Consider the following 23933-nt stretch of genomic DNA (forward strand, 5'->3'; position numbering starts at 1 on the left):
TCTTTTGTATTTCGCACTGACAATTTTCATTTGTCTAAGATCGTTTGTGTTGGATCGCCTTTGGGAAATCATATAAGTGAAGTGTATGTTGTACAAGTAGATATATAAATTAATATATAAATGGAAACATATTTATTTTTACATACTAATTTTTATCTTGTATTTTAATCTAAAATATATGTGTGCTATCTATATGAATTTGTTATTATTTTCGATTATTAATGATATGAGAAATGATATAGTATTTTTTTATACCATTAATCGAAAATAATAATCGCATATTTTAATTATGTCAATCAAAGAAAAAACTTAATTAAACAGAAAAGTTCGCTATTTTAACTAAATGATTATGTTAACTTAACTAAATACTTGTATAGTATCATTATTACAATATTTTGATAAATTCAACAAAAAATTATCTAATCAACTAGAAATTTTATATATTTAACAGGAAAAATTATTTGATTAATTCTACTTTTTAACAAGTAAAAAATTAATAGTAATTATTCGGCAATTCTTACAAAATTTCTGATTCGGTTTTTGAACAGGTATATTAGTTGAATCTATCAGATTTCCTGTTACTATAACAATACTTTTTCTCAGTGCAGCTATTATATCAAGTACGATTGTTATAATTGCTAATTATATTAATTGTAAGTTGCAAAACTTTGCTACTTTTATAAAAAATTGTTTGATTAATTACGACTACAAATTTGCTGAATTAGTGAAATTCTTAATTATTTTAATAAATCTTTCTTTTCTCTGTTTGTTTCGGCTGAATATGGAGTCTTTGTTTGTTGCATTTTGATCGAAATTTATTTATTGTTACATAGTTATTAATGCATGAGGACGTCATTTTACAATACTAAATATTATTGTTTTTCTCGACAATCTCGGCGATATAATAAAAAGGACGCGAGACTATCTCCCCGTAAAGTTCTTTTGAGACCGACACGATTCAGTGCGACGTTTACGTTAACACGCACTTGTTTACTGACGTAGATATCAATTGTAAATTATACAGCACATGGTTATCAACCCGCTTTCGAAGCGAGATCACTTTTAATCTACAAGGAAGACCAGAGTAGTGATTATGTGATTTATTGTTAGTACATTACGGATCTTAATTATCGCTCCGAGTTTATTAATTCTTCGATGATAACGAAGGTATATATGATCGACGATGGAAAGATTCATCAATCAGCGGATTATACGACGATAATAACTGCACTGAAAGAATGATTTTACTACACGGAGAGAATTTTTTCATAAAATTACCCTTAAAATCTGGTAATTGTGGAATAATGTGTGACCTCGAGGAATTTTACTATATTGTTTAGTCAAATTTACTAAACATATAGTAAAATTTACTATACTTTTAGTAAAATTTACTAAGAATATAGTAAATTTTACTAAAAAATATATAGTAAAATTTCTCGAGGTTACACATTATCCCACAATTATCAAATTTTGAGGGTAAATCTTAAGAGAAAATTCTTTCCGTGTATGGTCTAGATATCTAAAAATTTAATTGAATACAGATCTGAAAATAATCTTGTCAGGCTAAAATATTTACATAGGACGCTCAAATTAGTTGCTGGAATATCAAAATTTCTCACAACATTGCTCATTATGTCCCATATCATTTTGTTGGTCCACCAGAATTATTTCCGGATGTGTATCTAGCTAAATCTTTAGACATTTTAGCGAAGCCGGGTTGTTTCGGCTAACAGAGAACTTTGGAACTAGGTAGAAGGGTTCTCCCCGGAAATTGGGTGTAACTACATGCCGAAAGCCTAAAGATTGAAGATTGAAATTTCCGCGCGTTAATTCGATATCCAATGTGCCAAACAACTGCGCTTTGCAATTTAAATGAAATGCCAGTGAGGGCATCCGTGCCGTACTGAATTATGTCTATATAATCAAATATTCATTTTCGTTTACATAATCATGAAGTCATACGGATCGCCTGTATGTTTCATACGTGGTCGCCACGTGGTTACGTTATATTACATGACAATTAAGCAAACATCGAGACAGGCATTTTGCGCTTCACGGAATGCTATACAAACGTGTTTGGTACTGCCAATTATTGCGATCTCTTCATATATATTATATATAGTTTACTATCAACGTTCATGTCTCGATTATATATTATTACACGCGGTCCTCTCGCGTGGTCAGAGTGATTGGCAAACCGCATATCGGGAATTAATCCTTTGGCTACTATGAAAATAATTAAATAGACACGGAGAGCCATCTTCTACCATCGTGTTTTAATTAATAATAAAAAAAAAAAAAAGGATCTTTGGTGGCCGCATTTTGTGGCGCGTACGAAGGGAGAATTTATTAATTCGAAACTAAAACACGCGATTAAAAGGTCACGTCGCGTTTTGTTTCGGCATGTAACGTAGCAACACAATGTACATAATAACGACGCTCCCACGCGCTTGACTTTTTTTGCCATTAAATAATTATAATCAAATGCGCGCGGCATTAAGATCTGCGAAATCCCATTTTTTAATGCAGAAACGTCATATCCATGTGTGGAATATTACGCACGCTGGAAATAATTAGTAATATTAACAGAATATACAGTGACGTAGGAGAGAGAGAGAGAGAGAGGGGGGGGGAGGGAGAGAGTGAAAGGAGAGGGAGAGAGGCGGATGTCCTATACGGTTTCGTCGGTGTAAATTCGACGCTTCTCCTTGCCGATCGGAAGGCGATGCGACGCGACGCGTCGCCGTGCAAAATGCACGCTCGATCCGTACAGCGACTTCGTAAACCTTTCTCTCTCGCTGGGAGAAACTCGTAATAGGATAAGTTTCCGAGGGTGTGCCTTTCCTAAACGGGTTTTCGAAAGTTCGAGACAACCGAGGCTTCAACGATCGCCCGTACCTGAATTTTCATCGTAAGCTCGCGGCGCGAACTTTCGTCGCGCGTCCCAGATTCGCGAGGCCTCGAAAGAGATACGAATTGCAGGGAGAGAGAGAGAGGGAGGGAGAGGGAGAGATGCGTTCTCTCTCTTCACTCCCTCCCATTTCTTCCCGCAAAACAGTTACTTAACTCCTTTCCTCGAACGTTGTGCCGAACTTGCGAAGACATGCGTTGGTCAAGACTATGCATAGAGCGCGCGTTTTACTTCTAACTACTTTTGCAAAGAGAAAGGAGTTTCCCGTTTGAGCGCGAGTTGAGAGAAGTTTCCACCCCCTTTTTCCCCCGGCAGGCAGTCTTTTCGCGGTAATCGAAGACACCCCCAGCTGCCAGTACCATACGCCGCACCGAAACAGGTTATAAGTTTTCCTCGTTATTTTTTTTGTTCTTTCTTCTTGCAGGAAAATCGCCCTGGTCATCATACTTACCAGAGCGGGCTTGGACCTCGATCCAAACGCTCTGAAGAGATTGAAAGTCACCGTGCCGAAGCTGGGCTTGATACCGTGGGTGGTGGAGGCTACGGTGGTCGCCGTGATGACGAAATTCCTCCTGGATTTGCCCTGGATATGGGGTTTCCTCCTCGGTAGCATCATAGCGGCCGTCTCGCCAGCCGTGGTGGTGCCCTGCCTCTTCAGGCTGCGCAGCAAGGGCTACGGGGTCGCCAAGGTAAGGCCGCTTATTCCCGCACGGTTCCTTTGTTGGAATATTTGAATATTCACCCGCGCGAGATCTCCCGTCTCTTTCAGTCGTAAGAACGGTTCATAAGTCTCCTGGAACTAATTTCGCCCGACTTCCGTGCATTAGGTAGTGAAATAGATTTATACTAGGTCCAGACTTTAAGCGGATGATAAATGGCGGAGTTAACATAATTTTCCCTTAAGAATAATTGAGATTTACTACCGTCCGAAGACATTTATCGACGCGCCGTTGTTCCTCCTTTCTCTTTCTCTCTCCCACCCTTTTTTTTTTTTCACCACAATCTTATACAGCGGTATATTTCCCTGCCGCATCTGTTCGCGAAATGCAATTACGATTCCATCGGTGCCCGCGATTATAAAATTTATGGGAGAAGGGATAATCGAAGGGAAACGGGGGGTTCCGGATGGGGTATTTGGAAAAGTAAATATCACTTTGTACGCGTACATGCGTGGCAGACGGTGGTTTATCGCGAGTGTCGTCAAATTAATATTTAATCGTGATTGCTCGAGTAATTAGATTACGTCGCGGTTTGTGTTTTATATTAATCGAATACGCCCGGCAAAGCGCATTTATGTAGCAGCCATATCCGGCGGGGTATACGCGGCCGCTATATGTTTGACGCGCTCGACATTAGCGTATTAGAGGAGTTTCCATGTTAATGAACGCAACGCGAGAGTAATTAAATTTCTTTCGGCCCGTTATAATCGCGCCAGCGCGATAACCGTTCTCGCAAAACCTTGATTTTCGCGCATCGCGGCACGATATTTCGCATGCCTGCGCTTCGCCAGTTGCCGGAATCGCGATTTTAGAGGCCACACGCCATCGCACGTGACTTTCCTCCCTCCCTCCCTCCCTCTCTCCCGCACCGCCGATCTAATTACGAGCGCGTCGGAAGACCGCTTGCGGAGGATCACGCGAATTTACGCGAACAACGGCGCAGCGATGCGAAGGGCGATCTTCGAAAGGGCCATGGGTCTGCGCAGCCGAACAAAGACGACGCAACGTAGGTACACTCCAAAAAAAAAATACTAGATTCAAAGAAATATTTTTTGACATGGTACCGAGCATAAAAAATTAATAATATTTATTTCAGATAAGATAATTTTTACTAAAAATGTCAATACATTTTCTAAATTATAGAAAGTATTATCTTATCTGAAATAAATTTTTGTTTTTAATTTTTTCTTGGTACTATTTCAAAAAATATTTATTTAAATCTAGTATTTTTGTTTTCGGTGTACCGGAACCTAAATAATTCAGTTTGAAGAAGTGGAGCGGAAGTTGCTTGTGGAGCACAAAGATACCATTGCGGCGGATGTGATATTCATGAGCCGAAAAGATGCGGACGATACTTCTTCATTTGGAGGGAGGAAGAGGGGCGGGGGTATCCCGAAAACGCGAATCCGTCGGGTGCGCCGCGAGATCGGGGATTCTTATCGCGTCGCGGACGGAAAGCCTTCCCAACGAGACGTTGACCGATCGTGGTTGTGCAAGCTCACGAGCGTCCTACGGGTATCCGCAAGTGTGCCTACGGGGGCGCGCAGGCATTCCGTGATGAGCGGGAGGGAACTCGAACGCTGACCTCCTCCACTGCGATCGTGTGCTGCGATCTATTAGACGTCTTCCTCCTCCTCCTCCTCCTCCTCTTCCTCTCTTTCTTTCTCGTGTAAGCAGTCCAACTTGGAGCATCACGATAGCAGCGAACTTAAATCCTCGAACGAGCTATCGTGACACCGATAACATTGCCCGGGCCCGCACCTGGATCGTGCTCGAGTGTCGTCGACCACCCTCTCAATAGCACCACGTCCGGTCCTCTCTCCTTCCCTTTGATTCTTTTTCATAGTCTGAAGTCTTTGTTTCGTGAAACCTCTTTCTCTTAAATATCTTGATTTCCTCGCGCGGATTACTTTTCTAGGTCGACCGACAACAACGTCTTCGGCATTCTTTAAAAGGCTTTTCGGATGGATCGCCTTCGCGATTTAAACCACGTGCCGTTGATTATTCGCAGAATAAATGAATACCCGCGTTCTCCGCGTTCATATTTTTGTATTTGAAATCGCACAATACGCGGTATTGGGTAATATTTATTTAATAAATTACTTTCAAGTTGTAATTAAATGAAAAATATTGAAAATAAACGAATAAACAATACTATCAGTAAATAGAAACTGATTCTCTTTTTTATTCTTTTTCTGTTTATTATTAATTCCACGTTAAAAAATCACGAACGCATTGTTGTTCATAAAATGAAACAATGATGCACCGAATAGTCTACGAAACTGTGTCATTACAAATAGGAGAACAGAAAAGTTTTATTCGTTCTAATGAACACCAAGTTAGAAAGAGCTGATTTTTCTTTCCTCTTTGCAGCTTTTCTTTTTCGTTAGCCTCCGGCATCGCTCTATCGCCTGTCTTACTTCCGGAAAAAGATTCTTTTTGGTCTGTCTGTACGTTCGTGCAGGCGTTTCTTAATCACTTTGAAGTCGCTCGAAATCTGTTCGTTCCACAAGTGTGGCGATAAAAAATTCTCATTAACGAACTGCATGTAAACCGAATCCCGTATCTTGAGATGAACACTTTGAAAATTGGTACGCTTTCTTTTCTCCATCTTTTTATGTAATTGCGAAAGAGTATCTCTGTGATACTCTATGCCGTTAAAAGTCTGAATAATCCCGTTTAGTTAATAATGTTAAATAGCGTTGTGTGATTACTCCCGTAACATTTAAACGTCTTGTTTAAAATTTTCAGATGGTTTCCATATAAGGTATATTGTCGTTTGTTGTTTAATGTTGTTTAAAACTGTTTTTGAACTACGCTAGAATGTTTGTTTATTTTAATCTAAAGAATGAAATAATATTTGTTTTTAGTTTCTAATATTTTATATGCAAATATTTAAATTAAAATGTTTTTTGCTCTAAATAAATAATGCAAAAACATAAAAGTACTTATTTTTGAAATATAATTTTATTTATAATATAGGTTAAAAAAATTGAGACTTATAAGAAACAAAATTAATAGCGTATACAGACTCACAATACCAATTAAGCGAATACAAGAGAAAACATTTGACCGTGACCAAGTGATGTAAAAGAGTAGTAGGGTTAAAAGTGTTATTTTAAAAAATATATCGGTATTATTTCTTGAAAAGTAATAATTCATTTGTTTTGGTGTTATTCTTCTGTACTTCTAAAATTAAATGTTAAATTTTAAAATGTTATATTATTTAATAATTAATATTATATTAAAAATATAATATCAATATTTTCTGATTTTATTTATTATTGTTAAAACTGTAAACTTTATAATCATTTTTCTTTACGTCAAATTTATTTAGTAATATTTTTTTATAATTTTTATATAGTAAGTAGGTAGAGGAACTAGTTAAAAAGTTAAAAGTTACATAATAAAGTAATAAACTTAAAAACTTTATTTTAATTATTTTAAATGTTATTTTTTAACTTTAACTTTTTTTTGTAAGTTAAAATATTTCTATGTAAAAAAAAAATAAATTTCGATATAAAAAATAATACTTTTTCATTAAAACTTATTATACAAACAAGATATTAACAAAGTTTTAAATTTATTTTAGAATTTACTAAAAATAATTTTATTTTCTTTTATATACAATTATTATAACCAAATTTAATAATTAAAAATAATAAGATAAACAGATCAATATATCGAGCCAATACCAATTTTCCTAATACAATATAATTTATTAAATCAAAGCGTTTATAATGATATATTTTTGATTTAATAAATTATATTGTATTAGGAAAATTGATATTGGCTCGATATATTGACCTGTTATCTTATTATTTTTGCTTAGCATTAACGAATTCTTTAGATTTTGTTTATTTTTTTAAATTTAATAATACTTGTAACACAAGGAGTATTAATTAAAAAAAGATTAATGCTATTTTTTGTATATAATAAATTACCTATAAATTATATATAATAAATTAATACATTAATTGTAAATAATGAAATATATTTCTGTGTATTAAACAATAAAGTTTATAAAATGGAAAGAACTGAATATTTTAAAAATGAGATCAGTTTAAAAAATAAGAAATAAAAATAAACAATTTATTAGAAATGAAATTGTGTTATAAGAAACATATCATACATTTATACTTTGTTTTCTGTCACAAATAAGTACATTAGTGTACGCGTCACGACAATTTTATGTTTCATGCTATATTGTGAGAAAAATACGAAAACGAAACATGTAAACGAAGTAGTTTTAGGAAGCTACAAATATATAAAATGATTTAATGTTATTATCAGTAATATTTTTACTACTGTTTAAATTGTGCAACTTGGAAAAAATTATGCAAATTTTATTCACGTTTTTAAAAAATTTATTTTTAGCAGATTTTATACAGGAAAAACAGTGAATGTATGAATTATAGGTTCTTATTTCTCCAATTATTTAAGCAGATTATTTTTTGATCATTATTAATACAACGCAATGTTTAGTTTCCGAAAAATAAGCGTGTACTAAGTCTTAAGTTAGTATTAATAATATATTTTTATATACTGTAGACTTTCAATATTAGTATTGACTATCGAAATGTAGTCTAAAATATAAAGTACAAAATATTTTTTAATATTTAAAATATATAACAAAATATATAAATAAATAAAAATTTTATAATTGCATTTATAGCACGTAACTATTGATTTGACATGATTACCGTATTTGCGCATTGAAGACTGCAAATCTTTGATAAATGCAAGGATAAAGAACTAAAGTAACAATCATTATAAAATGAAAGACAGTAACAGTAACGGCGTTACAAATAACGCGTTACTTCTCCTAATTATGAAAAGTAGCCATTGTATTTCTACAAAACCTTATGTGTCTTATCTTAGAATATATTTCGAAATAATACCGAAAGATAGTTCATAAAACATCTTTTTTTACATTACATTCCGTGAACATTGGAACATTTTTATAACATTGTAAAAACTTTATGTTTTACACGGGACATAACGTAGCTTTGTTACAAAACGACTAAGTTTGAAGCATACTTGTATTATTAATAATTGATTTGACGGTTTGTGACTGCTTCTGTACATTGTGCATAATGCGATCTATTATGAAAGATTGTTTACTCCTGTTTACAGGCGTTATCACTAATTCAAATCGTCATCCCTCACGGTACACGTCGTCGATCCCAGTGATATAAGTCAACAAAGGTACAATTTACGTAAGATAATAAATCTGCGATATATGTGCATTTCCAGGGCATACCGACGCTGATCATCGCCGTGTCCGGAATCGACGATGCGGCATCCGTGGCAATTTTCGGTATCGTGAAGAGCATCATGTTCTCTCACGACGCGTTGTGGTACCAGATCCTTCAGGGGCCCATCGCGATTATCGGCGGTCTGGGATTCGGCGTCATGTGGGGCTGGTTGGCCAAATACGTGCCGGAGAAGGGCGATGTAAGTACTTTCTCTTAGCAGCCGCTTGCAAACTGCATTGAGAATTACGATTCCGTACGGTGGCCACGGGGCGCCGGAAATTTTTACAAGGGAAAAGAGAGAAAAGTTACTTGACTCTCAGTTGTGTTACCACCGGACACCGCGCCTGAGAGAGGTGTCACACACGCGGCGCCGAGAAAGAGTAAGAAAAAGGCCGACGTGGAGTCCTTGCACGATGCCGCAGATGCGTTTTGAACGTTCCCCTTAAATTGCAACCTTACGGCCGCCGTTTGCAAGTTATGTCAGCCGCGTTGCGGAAAAACGTGCGCCTTCGTGCGCGGCGGCGGACTAAAGTTTCCAGTATATGTAACACCATCGGCGTATATATTTTCCGCCGCCCTCGAAATTCCTTCACTGTTCGATTCTGAAAGTACGCTCGCGTGCGCGAGGTAAAGAGATAGAGAGAGAGGGGGGGGGGGGAGGAGGCAATGGAGGAGTGATGTTATTTAAAAAATAACAGGGTGTGTCTGTCTTTTTGACATTTCGAAAACGGAAAACCGCTCTTCCTCCGATCGCCTCGCTGGAAGCCGCTCGTCCGTGAAATAAGACGTGCTTCGTACGTTCGTAATCATGTGGGTTGTCCGATTTGCGCTCAGATATCGCAAATTGACTGCTCCAGCGCGAGATATAAGAATAAAGGGTTGCAGCGGAAACAGGGTCAACCAGCGGGAAGTCGTTCACCCCGCACTGCGCCGCGCGACGAATCTCCCTCGCCCCCTCTCCCTCTCTCCCCTCTCCCCCCTCTGCTCCCGTGCACTAGATTTTCGCTGCATACCGCGAAAGCACTCGCGGGGATAGAGCACATGAGGGCAAATCCGAATAAATCTACTATCACTGGATAAATCCACTTATGCGGTTATCGTCTGGCCGTGAAAATCCTGTAAACACTTTATGAATTGTGTACTGGAGATCTCTCCCGCAATCCGCGAACCGCCGAGTGTCTTTCAGCGACAGGAACGTTTACATCCCTCTCCCCCCCCCCCGGCCTCAATCGACGGCGACCCTCAAATGAGTTTAATCGTCCTCGAAATTATTATTAACGATTTTCCGGAGAATTCTAAACCCTCTAGTAGCATAATACATTGGTTAATATTGGGTAAATATTGGTTATATTGGTCAGTGCATTGGCCGATGTTTTCCCAATGTAATGCGTCAATATTGGTCGCAAAATATTGGTTCCAAATTAGAATGCAATTAATATCCAATATGAAAAATTGATTGGTTCAACATTGGGCCTATTGAAGCAATATAAGAAGAAGCGTCTTCTTTACAATATTGGGAATATTGTCTTTACATTACTTCCCACTATTACGCCAATGTACTTCTAATAAGAAACAGTTTTTTTATTCTTTTGAACATTATTATATGTTTATAATAATATAAACGAGTATCCTTGAATGTACAGAGATTTAAAGAGGTAAATATTATTTAATTAAAAAAAGTGAAGATGTTACTTCACTTTTTTTTTATTAAATAACATTTACCTCTTTAAATCTCTGTACATTCAAGGATACTCGTTTATATTTGACGTAAAAATCGAGAGGTGATTTATAAGCGTAAGCGCCTTGCGCAAATAGAGCCGCCTTCGATAGATTCTAAACGAGGGACGCCCAAAGTATTAGAATTCTCAACTGGATGCTAGCGATGTGACTGAAATAACGACGTATTTTTTGAGAGCATGGTATTGCATTCTTTAATGACTGTTTTTTAACGGTATTTGTTCTAATTGAAAAATGAAAATCATCACGATCTCCCGACGAGATCAGCGTTTCCTTCATTGATCGCGGGAAAAATTTGAAATTTAATTTAATTTGCCTGGAAACCTCGAGAGGATTTGGGAGAACAATCGGTTTAGGTGAATTACATGTCGGCGCATGGATTCGATGAGCACTCGGTTACTGCATCGCCACTTTATTGTATCTAAAGTATCGTACACGTGAGAATTAGCGCCGCGTTGCACTGCAGCGGTGGTTGCAGTATTCTTAGCTCACACTGTAGCCTGATTTAGCCGATTTCGAATAAACTTAAACTTATAACGTCAGGTCAAGAAAACGTATTTTAAGAAGAATACATTTAAAACTGTCACTTTGTTCGCAAATGATATTTATACCTTATATATTTGCTTGCTAAGTTTATAATATTTTGGGTCAAACACTTCTTTAACATTCTGATCTTTCTTAGTGGAAATAGTAGGTTAAAAACTAAAAAAATTAATTGAAGAATTAAGGTTTGTTTATTGTTTGTTTTCAACAGTTAATCGTTAAAGAATAGAGAAGTAAGTTTTATTCCAATCAGAGAGTACTTTTTGCGCATACTTTTTAAGAGATTATAGAACTTTATCGAATCAAAAAACATGATATTTTTCAACACCATGTAAAGCTATTATTTAAAAAGGTAGACAAATAATGTGTTTCTATATTGAAAATATGTGTATTTATTAAAAAGTAAAAAAAGCAAAAAACATTACAATAAAAAAATATATTATTAAACGTTGAACGTATTTTTCCCAGAATAATATTTTTCATGTAATATCTAATGCAAACATAATTTAGTCGATTAATTTGATTTAAAACTAATATTTTTAATAATATTTGACATCGACTTGTGAAGACTTTTTAATTTCTAATTTAGTTAAAACAGGGAAATGAACGAAATGTTTCGGGAAAATGTAATTTTTTGATTTAAAATTAAGAAATGTAAAAAAAAATTGCTTACTTTTGAATTTCAGATAATTTATCAAGATTGAATCGTGGCATGCAGGCTGCGCGAATTGCAACTATTACTTATTTAAAATGTTATTATTATTAGGGAAAATTTTCCAATACCAATAGGTTTCTTAAAACGATATCTCTGTTTCTCAAAAACTAAATATTACTTTAATATTTATGAAAACACGATCTACTTAGATGATTAAAGAAGTTATAGTTCATGGCTTTCTCCATATAAAATCTATTAAAAACAAAATTTTTTAAGCAAAATAAAATTTATACAATTTTTTTGCAAACTGCATAGTTTAAATAGTAGTAAGTGTGTCATTGATATTATTAGATCATTTTTTAGATCGATAAAATAGATATTATTAGGCTATAAAATTATATGAGATTGGCGTGCAAAAATAATTGCGATTTTTATTATTTTAAATTTTGATGTTTATCTTGAAATAAATTTTTATTTAACTATATTTATGTAATATACCATTTCAAAATTCGAAATTTGCTCTACTGATTTAGGCTAAAAAATTTTTTACTCTCTATTTAGTTTATTTATTCTTGTTTGTTTATGACTTTATCATTATAGACAAAAAAAATTGCTATTTTATCAAATCTCTATATATAAATTTTTTATAATTACTAAAAAGTAATACATCAAAACACAAATATGTATTTTGTAAGATGAACAATTTATGGCTTCTGAAAAAGAATTTCAAGATGTTACTTCAAAATAACTTTTCAAGATAATCTTTTAAGATAACCGTCTAAGATAATCTTATAAGAAAATTTCAAGCATAACAGAGAAAACTATTTGTTGTGTATTAATAAACTCAAGTATTTCGGAAAATAATATGCTGGCGAAATTTGCATAATGGCACCAAATTGCTGCATGCAAAAATTTATAAGAAACATTTTATTTAATTTAAAATAATTTTTGACTATAAACTAGTGTAATCTATTAAGTTATGTAATTAATAATGTAATTTAATTTAATTTTTACGTATTATCGCGCTTTTTTTGCGTTTTACCGAGTAGCATAAAATATTTGTATAAATCGACAAAAAAATGTTTTACGTAAAAGTGAAAGACTTCTAGGATTCCTCAGCTTATATTTTAAACAGATAATTTATTAAAAGAAAAAAAAGAAGATGCAGTATTACACCGTACTGCCTACTCTATATCGGTTTTCGAAGTCATTTTGTCAGAAATTTGTTTCTGTTTATCTTACAAAAAACTTAACTACTGCAAAATTAAAAATTTGATCTTTGATAGTACAAAATCTATCATATTATTTAAAAGACACTTACTAGTTTTTGTTTTAAACATTTTATTTTTATCTTTAAAAAATATAATTTAAAAGCAAAGTAGCATCGATATTGGCAATCTTTTTCTCTGTTTATTGATTTTTGTTTATTTTAAATTTACAACTTACTTATTTCGAAGAAATAAAACACATTTATTTATCTGTTGAAATAAAAGAGGTAGATGGAATTGAAAAATATCCTATTTTTGATTATTAATCAATTATTCATCCGGATTATTAGGGTTTTATGATTCTTTAAACTCGAAACATTGTTTTCATAAAATTGTTAATTACGTTTTAAAAACTATTCGATTAATTTGCTTAAAACTTTTACAGCATTTTCTTTATTATTATACGTTCTCTTGTCCTGCATGTAAGAGTTTTAAATAAAAATGTCTAGGTTTTTTATTAACAAAAATAGTTTCAAATTTTAGACGTGCTTTTTATTTCAAATAATCGCCATTTTTTTAAAAATGTATAAATAAAAAAAGATAAATAAAAGATCTGAAGGACAATTTAAGTTTCCTCTTTAAGATTCTCAAAGCAGCTAGCTTTCTGAATATGTAAAGCGTTACAATGACTATCATATTTTTTAATAAACATGTTTTGGTTTTTCTTTTAAACAACGTTTTAAAAGAGCTATTTTTATCCCTTTTAAACTACTAATTCCTTTTTTCGATTTTTCGTCAAATTTTATTATTTTAATATTTTATTTTTATTATTTTAATAAAATTTCCCAAAGTATGTCTTATACAAAAATACTTTTTTGTATTTTAACAACAAACTTCTTTGCAACAATTATATTTCTTGATAATCACTATTTGAGCATTAAAAAGCGTTTTACATAAAAAAGCTTTATATATTCTTTTTGATGTTACCTAACTACATCGTTTACTTTTATATCTAGCGTGTATATTATATATCACAGGGATGAGCCCATATTTCGAAACTTATCTTTCATAATGAAATCGATAAATCACTTCGTAATCATGACACGGCGCTTTCTATTAGATTCTAACGCTTCGTTTATGTGCTAATGTTGTAGCCATTCATAGTGCCTCTAAGGGTGCTGATGTTACTCGGGGGTGGGCTGCTGGCGGTTTTCGGCAGCGAGGCAATCGAGCTCGGTGGTGCCGGGCCGCTTGCGGTAGTGGCTGCAGCTTTCGTCAGTTGTTACTTTTGGCAACAAGAAGGCTGGGATGTGGACGATGTAAGTACAGATTTATGATGTAAACGTCATAAGATTTATACACGACTTTATTAATAAGTAAGTACCGACATTTAAGCCGATAAGAAACACGATAAATTTCACGCATGTATGTACATACATTAAATGTTGAAAATAAATTCTCGCAGATTACATTAATATATTATAAAGTTGTCAATGTAGTATAAATTTTAACTCCGGAATGCTACTTATATTTTTCTTTTTTCTAATTATATATATTCTTCTTCTAATTACATTTTTCTTACATTTAAATTACTCTAAGTGAAAAATTACTCATAAGCTAGTTAAGATTTCTTAAAGTACTTTTAAGAATTTTTGTTCACTCTTTTTCTATTTTATAAATCCCAAGGTAAAATTAGAATAAGTGAATTAATTATACTATTTTAATATGAACAAATTTTACAAAAATGTTATTTTAAGCTGTCAAGATTTTAATAGCAAAAACTGTCCTGAAATCGAATCAGAGCTTGGTTGAAAATCCATTCACGGTAATACCTCAGAGTTAAAATAATCCGGAGATAACGGCTTGACATTTGAAGATATTTTGAATTGCGATTCCAGTCTGAGTGCAAAGGAATATTAAATATTTAATTTCCCGGCGGAAGAAAGGGATGTATCGGCGACGGAAAGGGAAGCGTCACGGAGCGCCCCTTGTTCTCCTGGCCCAATAACTTGAATCTCGTGAAATATTCAGGCCGACGTATCGTCACTATCCGACGGGGTGCGGATTGGAAGTCAACCGGCTCGTTCCTATTTCCGCATCGCATCGCACTCTGCATTGTACGTCGGCGGGTACGGCGGTGGCGGCGCGTTCTTTTCCACGCGTTTCGTGACGTGACTGTAACTAGCATCTGTCGATATTACCGCCGTATGATATGCACGTCGTATGTCACGCGTCGGCATAATTTATCCTGCCTGGATTAATTACTATACGGAACAATCGCGCGACAAGGCTGCGACAGTAATATGCCCTTTTGTTTCGAATAATGAAACAATTCGTGCCGATAAAACAATTCTCTCTGCGGATGCTCTGTGATTAGATGCAATTACATGAAGTTAAGTGTAATTAAATATAATTTTGTCACCCTTTCACAAGATTCATTCGATTAAACTTGATTAAATGTAATTACTTATATAGAGGACGGTCAATACCATCGTAACATTTGGCAAAAGTATACAGCATATAATGAATTCTTAGACTATATTTTTTAGACGAAAATTAAAAATAATTCTTTGAAACCAAATTTAAATATAAATTTATAGAAGATATTTTTTTTCAGATGGCAAGTTTTTTATAACACGGTTTTATTTTATAATAATTAATGTTTTCACAAGATAACCAAAAATAAGAGCGTCTGCGAAATTAGATCATAAAATTGACAAAATAAGAACAGAATTCAGACGCAGTTCTGTAGTGAAGGAGTTATTAAATATAGTAATTATGAAGTAAAGTGATAAACTTCTTTCTCTATTTTTTTAAATAAAATATATTTCTAAACAACGAATTGTATAAAATTAAAAGATTAAAGTTGAAAATATTTTAAAAATAAAAGCAATATTCAAGACTAAAAAATAAAAATAAATAGTTTATTCAAAATTTAATAGAATTTTATTTCTAATAAATTAGACAATTTATTAGAAATAAAATGAATAAATTATTTGTATTTAAAATCGCATAATGAGAAAGATAAGAAAAATTTTTAAAAGTATCTAATAAGTGAGAGTCAAGCGCTGAATTTAAAAGGTACAAATTTTAACCTTTTTTAACATTAAAAATATTACTAAAGTATATTACAAAACATTTAATGAAGTATGATACAAAAAATTCAATTTTCTAGCTTATATTTTTTAGAATTATATCCAAAAATATATTTTAAACGTTTCAAGTCATTGAGTCTCTATTCTTCAAGTCACCAATAAATTCAAATAATATACAAGGTGTCCCTGAACATGTTGGTCAACGCTCGTAAAAAGATAGAAGGGATTGAGATGAACATAAAAGTCCAATATTGTCTTAGGTTAGGTCCATTAATGATCCCATATTAGCATATGGCATCTGCAAAAATCTAATTAATTTCTATCGTAATTGTGAACAATAAATTAATGAAAGCTTATCGTACATTCACGATAGATCTTTTCTTCTGTGTTATAGCTCGAGCGGATCGAGCTCTTCTCTCGGTGCGCTCTCATTCGCATAATTTGAAAAATTAATACCTCGATATTGATGGATCTAACCCAAGATCTAACCCAAGATCTAACCAAAGACAACATTGGACTTTTATGTTTATCTTGATTTCTTTAGGGACACCCTGTATATTTAATAATATTGTGGATTTCATAAACTCTTATTAATATACATAGTGTTCAATGTATATTAAAAGTCTAAAAATATTTTCAAGATTTTAAGCTAGTCCATCCTAGTTGCAAAGTCAAGAGATAGGAATAAAGTCTGTAAGGAGTCTTGAAATAAGTGTTAATTATTGCTGCAATTAAATATAAATAAATAAATTTATTAAATGACATAATTTAATATATGAATAAAAAGTAACTAATTAAAAATTGATTGAAATTTGAAAGTGATAAAATTATTGTTATAAATATCAAAGTTTAAATCAAATTAAACTTTGCCATAAATATTAATTTAAAAACTTTAACGTTTGTAACAATAACTTTATTTTCGGTAATTTTAAACTACTGATTATATTTATACATGCATTTGTATGCCGTTTAATTTATCGATTTAAATTAAATTAAACTTTGCCATTTAAACTTTGAAGTTTATAATGATAACTTCATCATTTTCGGTAATTTTATACTAGTGACTATTTTTTATTCATATACTATTATAATTTGTGTGTTATTTAGTTTATTGAACTTAATATACACTCACAATTAGACAATGCATACAACAAATAATTAGCAAAGTGATCTGTCAAATGGAAAACGTAATTTCTTTAAAAAAGATAGATGGTGGGGATGCACGAAAACAATACGGCTCATGTACGTGACTTCTTCTTTTATATACTTTTTACGTATTCTTTCTTTGTCATATTTTTTTGACGCAGTGCAGAAATACCGATAAGCAATTGGACACCCTGTAACATCGCCGCAAACACGATTGATGTGAAGAGAGGGTGTTGTGTTATAATTTTCTGTTACAAGTGTGAACTGAGTTTGATGTTGCTGTAACATATATGTTGCGCCTAAATGTTCGTCGCGAACACTCTAGATGTTCGATGCGATGTTACGGAGTACAGTCCACACATCGCGCTGATGTTACGCGACGGCATTACAGTTACGATGTTCTGTTGCAAGTCTGTACTCGGCCTTAATATGCCATATTGTTTCGACAAGTACAATCTTAATCTTCACTTTCTTTATGTTCCGATGTTTCAATTTGTGTCTCTTAGAGGTTTCATTTATATGCTTTTACACTCTTTTTACATATAGATTCACTGTTTTTTTACACTTGATTTACATTCCATAATTAGTGAAGCTTCCTAACCAGGAATTAAATATTTTTTTAAATAATATTCTAAACTTTTTAAATGTGAAATAAATATTACATAAACATTTAATAAATTACGTAAATATAATTTTAAACGATTTATTAAAATATTAAATTAATATTATAAAAACATCAATTAAATAATATATAAATATTTGTCCTAAATTATTATTTTAAATGATTAATTATTGTAACATAAATATTAAATCAATATTAAATTAATATTTTTTTTAATATTGTTTCAAACGATTTTTCAAATGTAAAATTAATATTACATAAATATTAAATAAATATTACTTAAATAATTTTTTTAATCATTATTTTTAATGAAAAATTCATAATTTATAAATATTAAATAAACGTTAAATAAGTGTTTTATAAATATTTTTTAAATTTATTATTTGAAATAAATATTAATATAAGACAAATGTTTAATAAATATTATTTATACATTGAACACTAATAATGTAAACTTAATTAAAAATAAATATTTAAAAATCGTTTAAAAAATATTGTGTGCTCAATAGGTTGCTGTTAAAGAAGAGAAGAATTTTTAAAATGTGCGTATGTTAAAATGTATGTTTGTAAAAAAAGTGTGCTGTTATGTGTACGTGCGTGCGTGCGTGCACTGTGTATACTCGCCGCATGTTTGCTGCAGTGTGTGTGTGTGTGTGTGTGTGTGTGTGTGTGTGTGTGTGTGTGTGTGTGTGTGTGTGTGTGTGTGTGTGTGTGTGTGTGTGTGTGTGTGTGTGTGTGTGTGTGTGTGTGTGTGTGTGTGTGTCATATAAAGGAGGAAAAGAAAAAAGAAGATAGAGAAAAAGAAAGAGAGAGCAAATTAAAAAAAACTTAAGAAAAAAATAAGAAAAGAGTAAAATACAGTAGGATATTTATCTTTTTGCTAGAAAAGATGAAGAATATTATAAACAAAAATTTGACTAGATACAAGAGGAAAACAAGAGAAAAAACATTAAAAGAAAATTGATAAGAAAAATAGAAAGTGGAAGAAGCTTCTGATGAAAGAAAATGGTGTGTGTGTGTGTGTGTGTGTGTGTATTTTGTCTCTCTTTTTTTCTTTGTGTTTTTCCATAGTATTTTACATTGAAGGTGTAATTCTAATTTATGTTGAAAAAGAGGAAGAAAAAGGAAAGGAAGAAGAGAAAGGAATGTAATTAATTAACTAATATTATTATTATTATTTAAACCTAAAGAAGAAATAAAGAGAAAGGAATGTAATTAATTAACTAATATTATTATTATTATTTAAACCTAAAGAAGAAATAAAGAATAGTTAATGTAAAAGAAAGAAGAAGAGAGAATAAGCAACACTTTGTTTAAAGTTAAAAAATAAATAAAGCAAAAATAAGAGGTTGAGCGAGGAAAAAGAGAGAGAGAGAGAAAGGAGAAGAGGATATCAATAGAAAAAAGATTGCCCAGTAATTAGCAAGACATTATTAACATAACATTATTACAATGATATGATTTTTGTAATATTTTACATTTTTAAGAATGTATTTCTTAATTTTTTATACAACGTTATTATGAAAAACATTTAAGAAAGAAAGAAAGGAATAAAATCGATAGTTGCATCTATAAAAATGTTGTCATCGGTTTTTTGCAACCCTGATTGATAGTGTTACTGCAATAACTTTGTGAGATACTGTCATCACCGAATTAGCAAAAGTTAATTTGTATAGATCATGGTTATCTATGTATTTATTATTGCAATTTATTTTCAAAAAGTAAAAAGCTAAATAGCGTGCGCCTGTAATGTTCTAGTATATGAAAATCCGCGTGAAAAAGTACGTACCTATAATTTCCTTGTAGCTACTACATGCATTATCCGGACATTGCATGGAATTAAATTAAATAAATCAATATCGATGAGATTTTCTACGCACTACAGACGCATGTAAACAATAGCGGTAAATACGAGCTTGCATATCGCGTGAACTCTGGATATTCTGCATTTCCATGCAACGCTGGAAGATTTCCATATCCCGATATCGAACGAATGGACAATGCGATGCGAGATATTATCACCGAATACCGAATCGATTCTCCTTTAAGGGAAAATTTGTGGAAAATGTTATTGTATACTCGCGAAGTTTTAATCTATCTATAATAGTGTTGCACATATCTCGGCAAATTGAATTAAATTGCTGCTGTTATTACTATTTTGATTTTATTCATTGAATAAAATCTTCAAAATTTATATACAAAAAAATATAAGTAAATAATTAGCTTATTTATAGGAAATTCTGACAAATTCGAACTGTCATTGCCAGAATAATATAAATTTTTAATAATAACAAATAAAAATTGCACGTCGATAAATTCAAAATGATAATAAATTCAAAACCTGTAATTGTATACATCTTTTTCTTTCTTTTTTTTTTTTTACAGAATCCGGTTGCCACGTCTTTTGAGATCTTCTGGATGATATTGGAACCAATCTTGTTTGGCCTTACCGGCACGCAGATCAAACTCAGCGAGCTCGAAGGAAAAACCGTCTATCTTGGGCTAAGTTGTTTGATTACGGGTATCGTCATCCGTATCGGAGCGACGGTACTGGTTGGGATCGGTTCTAAGCTCAATCTCAAGGAAAAGGTGTTCATCTCTCTGTCGTGGATGGCGAAGGCGACCGTCCAGGCGGCCCTAGGACCTGTTACTCTCGACGAGGTCGACAAGAACGATCAACAACAAGTCGAGTACGCCGAAAAAGTGCTAATGATGTGCGTGCTCTCGGTACTTTTGACCGCGCCGACGAGTGCTATCATCATCACGCTGTCGGGGCCAAAATTGCTGACTAAGACCACCGCGCCGGTTAGTCCGCCGGAAGCTTGGAAAACACGCAGACCGTCGATGCGTGACATCTCAATCATCAATGAGGACCCGGACCTCGAGGAGACCGCGAACGAGGGAAAACCCTGACAATCGCATTTGACCTGCCAAGCTGATTGTAGGAACCCGTCCTCGTTCCCCGGCGTTCCGCAAGTGCCTGAACGTGCCTTCATTTTAGTTAGCCGAGGAACTACTTAACGTTCATGTAGGCCTATGTCCATACGGTCACTACGATGAGATATTAATCGATCAAGAAGTTTAATGTCAGCCGACTTATATGCCCACGATCGAAAATGAAGTAATCATAGCGACAGACCTCCAGTGATATATCATAGCTAACACACTTATAGCCTGAGTTACTCGCGGAGTGATTTTATCCACACCTGACGTGTTAAGTTGCATCGATAGTTAAGTTGCATAGATCGTTATAGTTTTAAACAGAGAAGCGATCGAACTTAAGCGATGATCTTAGTCCACGCAAAAATTTTTCGTATAAAATGAAAGGACAATGATTGACCGTATCTATTATATTTATATAATAATGCAAAATTAAAAGATTACATTTATTTAAAGATTTTATGATCTTGAGATTTGGAAATCCGTAGAGCCATAAATTGAAAGATTCATGGATGATCTTGGAACGTGTTATGCTATGCGTGTGCGCGCGCAATTTGTTAACGAATTTATAATTATTATAATTATATTTATGTAATTATAATTATACATCTTATGACACATTATTAGAATCATAATTATAATAACGTTCCACGCATTTCTTTTCTTTATTACTCTATTTTAAGCACGGAATCTATTACCAAAATGTTGCGAACATCTTTTAATATGAATTCATTGTTGATATTGGCGGTATTGACTTTGTGTTTTTAAACAAAAAAGAAAAAAGAGGAGAAACTGTGTTGCGGAGGAGATTATTTACGTGCTAGTGACAATTTTATTAATACGTATTTTAATTATTTTAGTAATTTTATCAATTCAACATTAACTTCTACGAGTATGTTTATTCCTGTGGAAGAAAACCGTTCGGATTATCGTGTGACACATGAAGATATTTTTGTAACAAATACCTACGAGAGACTCAATTGTGTGCCAGTTTGCCGTTAATATTATAAGTGAAGCTCTATAAGTGATTGATATAGGTGTCGGTCGTATTATAGCGGACTTTATAAATTTTAAGCGTGTGTTTTTATATTACAAAGAATTGCGCGAGAGTGCGAGCCTGGCATTAAAATCGCTGGTTACAAAGCTATGCCACGTGATATCTTAGTCTTGTTCTTAAGAACTTTTTTTTTTTTAGAAATAAGAAAAAAGTCGGTTTAAATTCTGCTTTTGTTTAAAAGTCGGTATGAAAGTTTAGCCTCGACTAGTTAAGACAGTAGCGCGTGTCTTCTTAAACATATATCTTGGATATATTCTAGATGTATATCCTACATACAAAGTATAAGTAGATTTGTTATTGCGAAAAATCATAATTTTGTCATTAAGCTTTATTTACATATATATTTAAAATAAAAGCAGTTTTTGCTATCTGTGGATTTCTCACATTTATTTGATTCTTGTCGATTGTTACTGAAAAAAGAATTAATTGTCTTAATAGCATATGCGGCAAATAAAGTGCATTATTCCAATTTTCATTTTCTTGGAGATATATTGAAGGATGGACTAAGAGAACAAAATGCTGGTTTCAAATAAATATTTCTTTGAATAGTACTAATAACATATTTTATAGAAAATCAATAATATTTATTTAAAACAAGTAATACTTTCTATAATTTAGAAAATATTACTTATTTGAAATAAATATTATTGATTTCCTATAAAATATGTTATTAGTACTGTTTGATACCTCAGTGAAATATCATATGTCGTGATCAGTGCGTGATCTGACTGTGCCGATTCACAATCAGTCGGACCAATTCGTAAAATTTTGAAGCTCCTCGCGATTTTTGAGCGTTCGGTAGGGAAGAGTAACGAAGAATTTGCAGGAGACAGGGACTCCGTACTTAGCCGCCGAATAATACACTTTAATTTTCAGTACGGATGAACGAAACGCGATTTCTATTGTGACGAGGTCTTCGCTAAAGGCCGCTAAATAAATTATTCTTGTTATCAAGAGCCGAGTACTTTATTTCGTCTTCGCGTGGAGCACCCGCGAATAATCCCGTCGAGTCACGACGTGAGACGAAATTATCACATCGAACCATATTCAAGTACTATTCTCTCAAAGAAATATTTATTTAAATCCAGCATTTTTTTCTTTCAAAGTGTTTTAAAATTACAAAAAATAAAACTATTATTATATTATTATATTATTTTATTTTTTGCTTATATATCGTCAAGTTTACAAAGCTTTCTGAAAAATATCTCTTAAAATCCATCATGTACATTTGACAAATCTTTAATCATAACAAAGTATTATTTTCTTAATCTAAATATAAACGTGCGCAAATAAAGTACATCAGGAATCATTCGATGATTAAACACAATAACATTATATATATATATATATATATATATATATATATACACACACACATTTTCTAACTTTTTGTAACATTATGCTTTATTTGCATATACAATATATATGCGTCATACACATATTGTATAACAGGCAAAAATTCATTCATAATTTGTGCTGATTAATGGTAATTTTTTTCAAAAAATAAGTATTTTTACGAGGAAACACAATCAAATGTCTTCCTTTGATATGATAAGCTTTGAAAATGTTAAAATATAAACAAATAAAAAAACAGATTTTTTTATAAGTTCTTATACGTCAAGGGTGAAACATGCCTTTCAAAGTAAATCGATTTTTCAAAACGAATATTATCGAAACTAAATAAGATTGAACAATTTTTTTAAATAAAAGTTTAATGGCTTCAAAAATATTTCTAAGAATGTTAAAGTTTATCATTGTTGCAAACAGATATAAGCCTTCTTGATCCCCTTTAATCTGTTTTTTTTACAAAGACATAGATTGTTTTCATTAGATAAATCAGACTTGTCATACGATCTGACCGTTTATCATTAAAAGAAACTCATAACTGTTCACGTCGGACTCGATATCTTCGGAGTTGTAAGACATTATATATTTATTTTAAATTTATTTATTGACAATTAAGCGTGCAATTTATATATTTTAGTTTATTTAACGTAATGGCATCTGATTCCGGTTAATTTAAAAAAAACTCACTATTTAAA

The 23933-nt window shown here is 32.5% G+C and overlaps 1 protein-coding gene across 2 annotated transcripts in view; it reads left to right on the plus strand.

Moving 5' to 3' along the window:
- LOC105830520 (sodium/hydrogen exchanger 9B2) overlaps positions 1–22259 on the plus strand; it is a 53991-nt gene extending 31732 nt beyond the window's left edge. For both annotated transcript variants that reach the window (XM_012669888.3, XM_012669887.3), the window contains 4 exons: positions 3336–3600; positions 8887–9087; positions 14186–14350; positions 20280–22259. In XM_012669888.3, coding sequence (XP_012525342.1) covers positions 3336–3600; positions 8887–9087; positions 14186–14350; positions 20280–20807 — 1159 coding nt within the window. In that variant the 3' untranslated portion in view covers positions 20808–22259. The remainder of the gene's footprint in view (positions 1–3335; positions 3601–8886; positions 9088–14185; positions 14351–20279) is intronic.
- The last annotated feature ends 1674 nt before the right edge of the window (positions 22260–23933 follow it).

Source organism: Monomorium pharaonis, chromosome 4, assembly GCF_013373865.1.
Source record: "Monomorium pharaonis isolate MP-MQ-018 chromosome 4, ASM1337386v2, whole genome shotgun sequence".
In the NCBI taxonomy this organism is placed as follows: Eukaryota; Metazoa; Arthropoda; class Insecta; order Hymenoptera; family Formicidae; genus Monomorium; species Monomorium pharaonis.